We start from the raw sequence: 12,902 nt of genomic DNA on the forward strand, positions 1-12,902 counted from the left end.
CAATAGTTAATGAAATTGAAAATATTTGTGCCCTACAACTAGTTATTCCACTGCTAAATATAGTTAAAGAAACTCTGTCACATGTACATGAAAATACACATACAAGTATGTACAGTGCAATACTGTTGAGAGTAAGTAAGAAATAACCAAAACCTTTCTCCTTTGAGGAAGATTGGCCCTGGGCTAACATCCATGCCCATCTTCCTCTACTTTATATGGGATGCCACCACAGCATGGCTTGACAAGCAGTGCGTCAGTCTGTGCCTGGGATCCGAACCTGCGAATCCCGGACCACCGAAGCGGAGCATGCAAACTTAATTGCTATGCCAGCCACCTGGCCGGCCCTAACCAAAATTTTTATCAGTGGGGGAACAGGTAGGTAAAATGGGGGATGGACATATAATGGAATACTATAGAGTGGTTAAAAGGAAGTAATTACATCTTCACTTTTTAACATGGATGCATCTGAAAACAGAGTTGGTGGAAAAAGCAAATTGCACATCAAGGCAACATAAGTATACCCCCGTACTAGTTGCGAAGGCCTTTAGCACCATTAACAGAAAACTCAACCACAGTGGCTTAATCAGATAGGGCTTTATTTTTCGCACATTGCAGAGTTAGACCATCGGGAGCTGGTGTAGCTGCTCCAGCATATGAGCAGGGTTCTTTGAGCCTCACCGCTCTTAGTGTATGGCTCCATCTTATGGCTCTCAGGTATTTGGTAGCAGTCCCACATCTGTGATTAAAATGGAATCACTTCAGGTAATTTAGCAATAACTCCATTTTTTCCATGCCTTTAGTATTAGTTTTCAAGTAGACATTAACTGCGTAAATATTTTCAAAATCAGATGAATTGAATGAATAAAAAGCTGAGACACTGTGTACCTCTCGGTGGATAAACGCTGGTGCACCTCATGGTGTGTAAAACGTTTCAGGGAGGTGAGGTCCTCTCTGTGACTTGAGGAGGTGAAAGTGTATTAGGGCAGGTATCAAGCAAACAGGTATTGGCAGCAAATAGATGAATCACACAGCTCCTCACACCACCACCAATCTTCATCTACGGAACAGTAAGAATTCAAACTCTAGCTCTCTCCACTATCACAAAAGGGTTTAATAAGCTGGCTTTATAGACAGTGGTTTCTACTTGTAACCTGCAGCTGATTGCACATCTCTGCATTTGAGTGTGGTACAATCTGTTAAAAGGGGATAAAGGAAATGGAGTCTTACCACATAATTTATTCTCTGTTAGACCTATTAACTGTTGTCTTGTGGATTCTGAATATATCTGTGTCAGTTTAGAGAATTTAAGTATTCTTAACTCTATGTTACTTTATGATAGAAAATATTTCTTTCAAACAAAAATACAGTCCTAGCAATTAGAAAAATCTGATTTTTTTCCCATGTACAGTATCATTTTTGTTGCACGGCACTGGAACAAATGCTTTACAATGAATGATAATAATAGGAATTATATCAATTTCCATTTATTCAGTATATACCATATATTAGGAATTGCAGACAATCCTTTATATGTCTTACTTCACTTAATCTTTATAACAACCTTATAGGGTTATTAAAATATGGGTTTGTTAAATTAGCTAAGTGACTGGCATATAGTAAATGCCCAATTAAGGATAATTATTTTGAGTATGATTATTTTTGTTATTCTCATGCTATAGATGAACGGGCAGAGACTTGCAGGGCTTACTCAGGTAGCTTTCTAAAAGCTGCACAGCCATTAGATGGCAGAGCTAAAACTGGAACTCAGGGCTGTCTGGCCCCAAGTCTGCGTTAATTATAAAACTCTACGACCACTTCTATGGTCACTGCATTTAACACTCTAACAACCCTACATCAGGATGATCTTTTTCAGGTTACGAAAATAAGTTCTACAGAAAATAATTACTAATAATGATCATATATTTCATGACTCATGCAAGGCACTGCTGCTCAGTGACAGAGTTGAGTTTCCTGGGAAGCAAATACTGAGGTGGAGATGTGCATACAGGACATTTATTAAGGAGTGCTCTGGAGAACAACTCTTGTGCAAGAGAAGGGAAGGAAGCAGGATTGGACAGAGGGAGAAGATGGGCTGTGATATAGTCTCAATGGAGCCCTCAGCCAGCCCACCAGGAGCTCTGAAGCAGGATGGTCCTTCAGAGTTGTCTTGAGTTGGGATGAGGGCCCCTGAAATTGGGGCCTTTAAACCCCTATGTTCATTAGTCATTCTTGGAAATAGGATATGCTTTTGGGAAGGCAGCTCTCTAGCAGAGAAAACTCCCAAAGAGGACTGTCTGCTATCTGTACTCCTAGCAGCTGGGTGAGTAAGTCCTTTATTCATAAAGGGAGATATGGGAGCCATATCACAGCATTGACTTCAAGATACAAAACCTTACTAAGAACAAAACACAATTTTTCTTTAATTCTATGCTGCTACTGCTATTTCATCTATAAATTGATTTTAAGGGCTTTGAATAATAGCTCTAATCTTTCGTTTCCACATTTTAAGTCCATGCTTGGTATGTGACAGCTAACCACGAGTGTTACTATAATACTGCCACTACCTTAATAATTAACTGTAATAGTACCACTAACACAATAGCTAACTGTAATATTACCACTAACTGGATGGTTAGTTATAGCATTACTACTGGAAAATTCTAGGTGTCTTATTTTAATACTTTACATTGGGAGCAGGGGTAACTGCATATACGCAACTCCCAAAACTGTTTTAACATTAATGAACCTTGAATCCATGATGAGCAGAAGTTTACTTTAAATCTGGTCTAAATGTCTTCTAAAAGATTTTACACACTGGGAACTTCACCGATTTTCCTTTTGTCGCTGTTTTTTGTAGGAGGGCATTGGTTGAGGTTGAGTCCCGCTCTCACAAGGAAAGATAAGTGAGTCTATCACCACACTCTCAACTGTGGAAACTTAAAAAAAATGCTCAACCACACCCTTTCCTATGAAACAGTCTTACAAAGTGCCTTTTTTTTTTTTTTCAAGTTGTAAAGTTTACTTAAAACAATAGTAATCACATTGTCTCTTTTAATAAGAAAAAGTATTTGTATTTAAGAGAAAAAGTATTTGGGTTTTCTGATCTCATATAAAATATGTAATGTACGGGTATAGCGTCTTACACATACTAAGCATTCAATAATTGTTTAATGAGTTGAAATATCACTACTGGTAAGCTTCCCAAAAACTATTATAAAATATTGGCAACAACCAAATATTAAGAACAATTCTCATATCAGATTTCTTTTTTTTTTTTTTTTTTTTTATTTTTTTTGTGAGGAAGATCCACCCTGAGCTAACATCTGCCAATCCTCCTCTTTTTGCTGAGGAAGACTGGCCCTGGGCTAACATCTGTGCCCATCTTCCTCCACTTTATATGGGATGCCCCCACAGCATGGCCTGACAAGCAGTGCGTCGGTGCACACCCGGGATCCGAACCTGAGAACCCCAGGCCACCGCAGCAGAGTGCGTGCACTTAACCGCTTGCGCCACTGGGCCGGCCCCTCATATCATATCAGATTTCTGAATGTGAGATCAAAAGCAAAACCACTTATGAGGAGTTAACTTGTCTAGTAAGCACTGATTCTCTTACATAAAGCCCCTACCAGCTTTATTCTAATTTCAGAATTTCAAATTGGATCCATTTCTGAGGATGGCATTATTTTGATTCATTTAGTCTTAGAGATAATCTATTTTACAGATGAGGAAACCAAGACTTAGAGAATGTACAGGATATTGACAACAGGGCTAGAACCTAGGCTACCTTCTGCTCTATCTCACTGTCAGTGTAGAGGTGAGGGGAACATTAGGGGTTGAGAGGGTAACATGGACATGGACTTCAAAAGGAAAAAAAACCCCAAAGACTATAGCGTTAGGAAGATTCCAGAAGGAAAAAAAAAATCATATGAAAAATTATGAAAGATCAGTTGAGAACAAAAAGGTGAATAATAGTGTCTTAGATAAATCCAGAGATAGTGCCACTTCTGAAAATGTCCTTACTTTATTTACTCTCCCTTTGAAAATGTTATACAGTATTAAAAACTCATTCATCTTGTTTAGAATATTGATAATATAATCTGAATTTGCAGGTAGAGAAATATAATAGATCATTGCTCAAATAGTTTAGAATTAGTTTCTCTAATTAACAAATGTGTCACATAAGTCCAGTATAACATTTTTATTGGCACTTGAAATAAATGTATTACTCACTAGTGGATGTGCCAAAAAGAAAATCCCCACCCTATTTCCACCCCCACAGGGCTACAAACGATTATTAAGCAGTGACAGAGTGACTTGGAGTGCGAAACAGAAGTCATCATGGTTATCTGTCTTCTTAAAGATTAACTTTCATTAAATGGTTAAGACCAAAAAATGGTTGGCACTATAAAAAATGTCCCATAAAAAAAATAAAACCTCAATTTTGATTCTGGTGCTTGAAATTGTAGCTGGCTTCATTTTTGAGTGACACCCTTTTAGACTTTTAAATATCCTGTTTCCCACATTAAGAAATATAACTAATTTAAATTAGGTATTAGCTGAAATACCTTCCACAGGAAAGCTTCCAAAATTGAGAGTGTAGCCTTGTGTTACCCATCATGTATCTAGCCATTTTGTATCCTGGTCAAACCTAGGTGGTCTTTGCCTTTTGCTTCCAATAGGCTTTAGGTGCTCTTAGAACTTTCAGCATCCTATGATATTAACTTAAGAGCTAGGTAAAGCTTACATGAAAAGTATTTAGCTAATGTTTCTGTTTTTTTTAAAAAAAATCTTGCACACTGTTCTGGGTCAAGCACTATACTAAGCACATAGCAGATACCCTAGAAATATTGGTTAAGGAGTTTCACTGCCAGGATGAAAGTGTGAGGAGCTCCATGGACATACAGTGAAACAAGCAAAGCTGGAGAAAGTTATAAAAATACAACCTTTATTTAACATCTCTAGAAAGAGTTAGGGCTCAGAACAAATGAAGAAATATTTATTCAAGAAAACCTACTAAAACTGAGTAAGAACATTTAGCCATGACCCATTTCCTCCCATACCCCACATCCTAATCAGCTCAGCTTGGCAGAAGCTCCAATCTTGGCAGAAGAGACCAAGAAGATGGGGTTCCCTCTCCCCTTAGCTCCCAAATAAGGGTTACCATATCTCATATGAAGAGCAATCCACCAGCATTTCTTATCCATTCCAACTCCAAGCTTAAGCAGCTAAATTCCGGTGAGTGTGGTTGATAGGTTGAGGCTCTCTCCTTCCACTGAGCCCCACAGGATGAGGACTCTACCCCAGGAATGGCAAGCCAGAATATCGGAGCCCTGATCTCCCTCATGCCAGCGTGCTCATAGAGCAGAGCTGTAAGAAGCAAACCCAGAAGACCAGAGGCTACTGCCCCACCCAGCACCCAGAGTAGTGGCACAGAGATTTTTCCCAGGGGCAGAAGCAGTCCATAAGAAAGGAGAGCTTGAAAGTACTCCTCAAAGAAAGTGACTTTATTTGAAACAGAATGTGGAGAAAATCAAGCCTAAGGGCACTCTTGAAGACAACAGCTCCCCTTATGTAGGAGCAACAAGCTAAACTGTAGGCCAGCTAGTTCACAAGAGAGAACCAAGGAAAGAGACAGCTAAGAAGGGCCCTCCCTGGTCAGAATAAACCTCAAAAACTGGCTTCAAAAACTACCCCTGTCCAAATTTGCTTCTATCAGACTGCTGAGCAATTCACACGCCAGGGTATATCAAAAACAATAGAGCAATCAACCAGTAATTTGTGGAACCTAAGGGCTGGGTGTAATACCAAATGAAGCAGTCAGCCTATCAGAGAGATCAGAGAAAAGAGACAGTTTAAAAGAGCCTGCTAAAACTACTGTCATCCCAGGGTGACTGTGTGCATGCCCAGGACTATGCCCTCTGAAGAGCAACATCAGGAGTTTCACACTTTGGGGGAAACAGACTTCACTAAGATAGTCCAGCCAAGTCACTAAACAAATAAACAAGCAAACAATGCAACAAAAATTCCTTGGAGGGGGGAGGGAGGAGGAATCACTTTCCAGAATTCCTATATTATCTAAAATATCTAGTTTTATCTAAAGAATTATGAGACATGCAAAGAAACAGCAAAGTGTGACCCATATACAAGAAAAAGAGCAGGCAACAGAAACTGAGAGGCCAGATGTCAAATTTAATAAGGACTTCAAAGAAGCCATTATAAATATGTTCAAAGAACTAAAGGAAACAATGCTTAAAGAAGTAAAGGAAGGTGTGAAGAAAATCTCTTATCATAGAGAATATCAATAAAGAGACAGAAATCATAAAAAAAGAAACAAATGGAAATTCTAAAGTTGAAAAGTACGATAACAAATAAAAAATCATTACAGTGGCTCAATAGTAGATTTGAACTGGTGTAAGAAAGAATCAGTGAACTTGAAGATGAATGGATAGAAGTTATGCAATCCAAAGAAGAGAGAGAAAATAGAACGAAGAAATATGAATAGCAAAATGTGGGACACTTTTGGGTCCACGAATACGGGTGTAATGGGAATATCAGAAACTGAGGAGAAAGAGAAAGGAATAGAAAAAACATTCCAAGAAATAATGGCTGAAAATTTCCCACATTTGATGAAAAACATTAACCCACACATCTAAGAAGTTCAATGAACTCCAAGTATGATAAATGTAGAGATCCATACCCAGATATATCATAGTAAGAATGCTGACAGCCAAAGACAAAGAGGAAATATTGAAAGCAGCAAAATGACTTGTCACACAGAGGGAACTCCAAAAAGGTCAACAGTTGACTTATAAAAATCATGGAGACTAGAAAGCAGTGGGACAGCATATTCAAAGTGTTGAAAGAAAAACCTCTCAACCTAGAATCATATATCTAGCAAAATTTCTTTCAAAAATGAAGGCCAAACAAAGACACTTCCAGATAAACAAAAACTTAGAAGATTAATTGTTATCAGACCCACCTTATAAGAAATACTAAATAAAGTTTTTCACACTGAAAGCAAGTAAAACCAGATGGAAATCTAAATCCACACAAAAAAACAAAAAGCAGTGATAAAGGTAATTATGTAATTATAAAAGACAATATAAATGCATCCTTCTTTTCCTTTCTTCTTTTAATGATTTAAAAAGCAATTGTATAAAGGAATATATATAATTATATTGTTGGGCTTATAACTGATAAAAATGTATTATATTTGAAAATAACAGCACAAAGGAGGTGGGTGGGAGCAGAGTGGTATTGGAATAAGGAAATAACACCAGATGCCAACTTAAACTCACAGGAACAAATGAAGAGAACCAGAAATGATAAATAAGAATGTAAATATAACACTCTATAAGTATAGACTTGATCATTCTTCTTTTCTGTTTCTTTAATAGACATAAAACTATATAAAGTAACAATTATAACACTATTGTTGGGTTTGTAACATATATGGATGTAACATGCATAACAATAACAACAGTACAAAAAGATGGAAGACGATGGAATGGAGCTATATAGGAGTAATGTTTCTATATCTCACTGGAATTAAGTTAGTATAAATCTCAAGTAGATTCTTATAAATGAAGAGGTATATGGTAAACCCTAGAGCAACCACTAATAACTCAAAAATACTGTGAAAAAATTATTAAAGAGATTTTTCCATACGAGACATATAGAAAACAAAAGTAAAATAGATATTTCTGTCCAATATACCAATAAACCAATAATGTACAGTCATGCACTGCATAACCATGTTCTGGTCAATGACGGACCACAAATATGAGGGTGGTCCCATAAGATTAGTACCATATAGCCTAGGTGTGCAGTAGGCTGTACCATCTAAGTTTGTGTAACTACACTCTATTATGTTCACACAACAATCACCTTGCCTAATGACACATTTCTCAGAACGTATCCCTGTCACGAAGTGATGCATGTACCAATAACAACATTGACTGAGTGGATTAAACAATTCAATCAAAAGTCAGAGATTGTCAGACTGGATAAAAATAAAAAATAACTTACAGTTGTTGTAACTATGTGGCATTATGCTAGGGTCAGAAAACTATAACTTGGTGGGCTAAATCCAGGCAACCACCTGTTTCTATAAATAAAGTTTTATTGTACCACAGCCACATCTAATCATTTATGTATTGTCTACAGGTGCTTTTGCACTACAATGGCAGTGTTAAGAAGTTATGATATAGACCATATGGTCTGCAAAGCCTAAAATATTTACTCTGGCTCTTTACAAAAAATGTTTGCTGACTTCTTAACTAAAGGAAACCCAGTGTGGAAGTTCTTCTTTAACTGATTCTATTTCCCAGGGCAATAAGAAACAGAACATCATTAAGAATGAGATGAGGAGGAGCTCTTAGAAGTTTGAGGACAGAGAAGCATAAAACAGTTATTCAGTGAAAAGTTTAGTCAATGTACCAGGGAAATGTAATAGGGTTGCCAGAGAGCACGAAGCAGCCCCCAGCCCCACACTTAAGGATAGTGGCAAGTATGCATGCTGCTCTTTGAAAGATACTTGCATCCCAATAGGTGCTTATAATGGATTATTTGGGTTCCAAAGTTGATTCCAAAGACAAAGGAACATTTTCTGATCCAAGCTTATTAAAAATTAAATACCAATTAATAAAAAAAATAAAGTTTTACGACTTTCAAGTATATAGAATTAAAACCTGGTTTACAGCATTTCTATCTGTGGTTTTACAGAGCTCTCAATAGAACTTGTTTTAACAAGACAAGAAAAGTGATTTGTACTGAGCTATCTTGTAAAAGAATGAATATTCCAGAAGTTATACTCCCCTCGTAGTAAAGCATTGTACTCAAGTCAAATAATCATAGAGTAGGAAGAGACTTATACTCTAGATAAAATAACCAATTTTAAACCACAAGGAAAATCTTATTCTACTGATACTTTACCCATGAAGAAACAATTTAATCACAACAAATGCTGCCCAACTTATTCTCAATCTGTAATCTGAAATTTATACTCAGAATATGCAGATACAATGGACTTTACATTATTTCTTTCCCCTGAATAGCTAATTATATTTGAAGTACATTGGGGCAGATTACTAATTTAAGAAATTCTCTGAGAAATCCTTTTGGAAAGTGAATATTTTATCAATTTGCATTTTCATAGTTTGTCCTAATATTTGAGAGATGCCTATAGTTTGGTTTGGTTAGAGGAAAAAAATAGTGACCCATCCAGCCAATAGAAGAAATATGATCATCTTTAAGATGAACCGAGGTGAAAGACTATTGTAAGTAGATAATCAGGTAGTATGTCTGTCATTTTCCTACAGTTTTTTTTTAAGGAAACTGAAACTAGCATTTATTAAACACCTTCTATTTGCCTAAGCACTGTGCTAGAAGTGAAACATGATCTGTGTTAAAAGAAGTACCCATTCTCCTATTCATATTCTAGTTTTGTTCTAAGTCTTGAACCCATTTATGAGGGATATCAGAAAAAATATGTCTTGCTATGGCACTTAGGTTAAAATGTCAGACACCAATTCCTTCCAATGATATATGGTTGAGCATATTCTCAGAAAAGGAATGATGATTTGAGTCTTGCTGCTTTGGTATAACCGAGAGTAGAAATTGCTGCTAATTATAGTTCCCTATGCTGTTCGTCTTTTCTACAGTTTTTTCCCTTTGCTTGGTATTTACCTTTTAACAGTTGTAGAACTGTAGAACTGCATCTGTTCTGAGTATGGTACTAAGTCAAGCAAGATTTAACTACTATATTCCCTGCTAAATTGGGCCTCCTCTTTTATTACCTTAAGTTTTAAAATATGAATATCATTAATTTTGGAAAAAACACAAAGAAATCGTGTATTACTTTAGATTGATATGAAAAATTATAGGCCAAATGCCATTCGCTTTCATAACATTCTCAAGAATGTTACATATAGTACATGTCGTACATTCCCATAAGTACATTACATAAAAAAATTCTAATGTACTTGGTGCTTTCCATGCTAGTCTCGAAATTTTCTGCTTTTTAAATGTACATTTAAAATATTTTTCCTAGGTTTTCGGGCCAGCCCCGGTGGCCTAGTGGTTAAGTTCAGCAAGCTCCACTCTGGCGGCCCCAGGTTCGGTTCCCAGGCGCAGACCTACACCACTTGTCTGTCAGTGGCCATGCTGTGGTGGTGGCTCACATACAAAAAAGAGGAAGACTGGCAGTGAATTTTAGCTCGGGGTGAATCTTCCTCAGCAAAAATAAATAAAATAAAATTTTTTTCCTAGGTTTTTAATCCATAATTCAAAATTTTACATTTTATCTTATTCTTTGCATTCTCTGGAATCCTTTCAAAATTAATAATTTTCTAATAATGTTATAACTGAAAAAGTTAAATAAATTCCTTATTACATAATAATGAAAGGGAAAAATAAGGACTAAAAGAAAGCTACTAATTTATGAGCACTACAAATTCTGTTAAAACTCACTGTGACAAATGAATATACTTTTTTAAATGTCAAAGAATATTAGATAAAACTTTTATTTTGAATGTGATTTAGAGTCATAGGATCAAACTTAAGAATCACTTATAATTTACTGCTTGATCAAAATTAACATAAAAATATAACAAATTCTATCTTGAACTCAAACTGACAAACCACTTTCTAAAGAAAAACTTTTTGCTCTATGCTATCATAATTTTGCCTATGGAGTATTGGCAAAGAATGTAGTTATATTGTGCCACAAATAGTTAAAAGCAACATTTTTAGGTAATTTGAATAAGAGATACATAATTACTCAAAACAAATATTAGGGGTATTTTCTCTGGAAAGCTAGCTTGCAAATGAAAAGAAGAAACCCAAATCCGCATACTGTAATTGCCGTCCTCTTCAAAATTCTACTATTCCATGTAGATACTTCTTCCACTAATGGTAAATGGGCTGGATCATTTTCTCGTTCATTTTGCAACTAATAATTAGTAGGGGAAAAAAGAAAATAATTAATGTACAGTACATTGAAAATTAAGATATCTTTGATTTTTTAAAAATATCATAATATCCATGTTAATTCTCTTGATTTAGATGTAGTCAATGCAAGACTCCCACAGAAGATTTAAAGTGAACACAAATGCCTTGAAAGACAGTCTTTTACCAAGATCCCATTATAATAAATTATTAGATTCATATTAAAAATAAATGCTTTCATAGATTATTACATTTTAAAATCATGTTTTTATGTCAGGATACAAAGCTCCTTTAGTGTTAAAGTTTCTATTTCTACCTATAAAGAATGACAATTCTTATTTTTTCCTTCCGTACTAAATACAGTTGATTTCTTACAAAAAAGTGAACCATTCTTATAGCATACCTATAATACATGAAATTTAAAAACTGGAAGATTTGATGCTAATGCTAGAAGTTTAATCCTTTATTTAAATATAATTGCAGGAACAAATGTTAACAAAATCTTAAGTGGTTTTTTTAGCACTTCTCAGCAATGAAATTATATGACCTAGTCAATTTCTAAAATCCCATACAGAGACCTTTCTTGCTAAAGAAGGCCCCCTCACTTGTGTGTGTGTGTGTGTGTGTGTGTGCGTGCGCGCGCATATGTGTGTGTCAGAGAGACAGAGAGAGACAGAGCAAAGAGAGTTGTTGGGGGAGGAGCAGAAGAGGGCGAATGAGCAGAAACCAAAAGATCCTTGAAAGATAAAAAGAATCAGGCACATTTATAGAGTGATATTTACTAGAAACATCCTGTGCTGGAGTGGTGACAATAAATACTTTCAACATTAGCAAGAATAACTACTTCTAAAATCTACAGTGTAAATATTTAATTAAAAAAGCCTGCAAAATTAATTTTAAATTTATAGCAGAAAACAGACTTCAATGCCAGTCTCATTAATACTGTATTCTTGGTCTAACTTCCAAATGGCTTCATTCAGCAACAGATTCCTTTTTGACACTGATGCTCCATTTACTGAATCCTGAGACAGTCATTCCTTTTATTAACCAATTACTTAGAATGACCCTTTCTGACAGGAGCCTGTCAGTGTGTTGGTTTGAAAGAGAGTGATGTGGTGTTAAAGTCTAGCCTTGACCTCTCCCACCCTCTCTGTTACCTTCATACACTTATCCATGATAACTCATTTTTTTTAATTCCCTTTAGTTATTATTTGCAAACTCTGAAATATCATAAGCTATCACGCATGATAGCATACTCTCAAATCTGGAAGCTCTCTCAGTTCTCTAAATCAGATCTCATTATGGTGATTACTAGTTGTTTAAGACTAATCCAGAAAAACCAATGTACTAGTTTGCTCCAAAATTAAGACTTTCCTGCCCAAAGAACTGTATCTGCCATTATTTTAAACCAATAAATGTGTTTTCAAGGCTAGTCCTTATATAGAAATGTATGAATTCAAGATAGAGAAGGCCACGGAAAAGAAACCTTCCATTTAGCTAAAGAAAGCTGAAATTTCTCTTTATAGGTACACGTTATTAAAATAAATGTTATGGTACCTGATTGAATTGTTTATGTTTTTGAGTCAAAGTCACCCCAAAGCAGTGGTTCTTAATTTCATTCCTTTAAGAAAAATGTGGTCTCTCTAATTTCATCTCAATCCTCTATCCTATCTCCCCAAATGTTTTTAGTTCATCTTGGAGAAACCAAATAATTACCAATCCTGAGGCAAAGATGTCTTAGGGAATTTCTCACACTAAACATTACAGGTTGATGCTTTGCAGGAAGTATCTTTATAAATTTATAAGTATATATATACACTTATATATATAAATATCTTTCCAAATTTATCTTGGATCCCTGTGAAAAACACCATGCTAAGTAAAAATCCATACCATTTTCCTTCAATTCTTCTAGATGATGGAGGTAGTGAAGATGAGTGGTGCTACAATTTTCA

General features: G+C 35.7%; 1 protein-coding gene across 1 annotated transcript in view; it reads right to left on the minus strand.

The window, feature by feature from the left end:
• Positions 1-595: 595 nt before the first annotated feature.
• The window catches only part of ASZ1 (ankyrin repeat, SAM and basic leucine zipper domain containing 1), a 62,420-nt gene continuing 50,113 nt past the window's right edge, over positions 596-12,902 (minus strand). The window contains exons 13-15 of the mRNA XM_004418770.3: positions 10,856-10,951; positions 886-1,057; positions 596-736 (exon numbers count right to left, since the gene is read on the minus strand). Coding sequence (XP_004418827.2) covers positions 932-1,057; positions 10,856-10,951 — 222 coding nt within the window. The 3' untranslated portion in view covers positions 596-736; positions 886-931. The remainder of the gene's footprint in view (positions 737-885; positions 1,058-10,855; positions 10,952-12,902) is intronic.

This window comes from Ceratotherium simum, chromosome 1, assembly GCF_057802395.1.
Source record: "Ceratotherium simum simum isolate JZ-2026a chromosome 1, ASM5780239v1, whole genome shotgun sequence".
Lineage (NCBI taxonomy): Eukaryota > Metazoa > Chordata > Mammalia > Perissodactyla > Rhinocerotidae > Ceratotherium > Ceratotherium simum.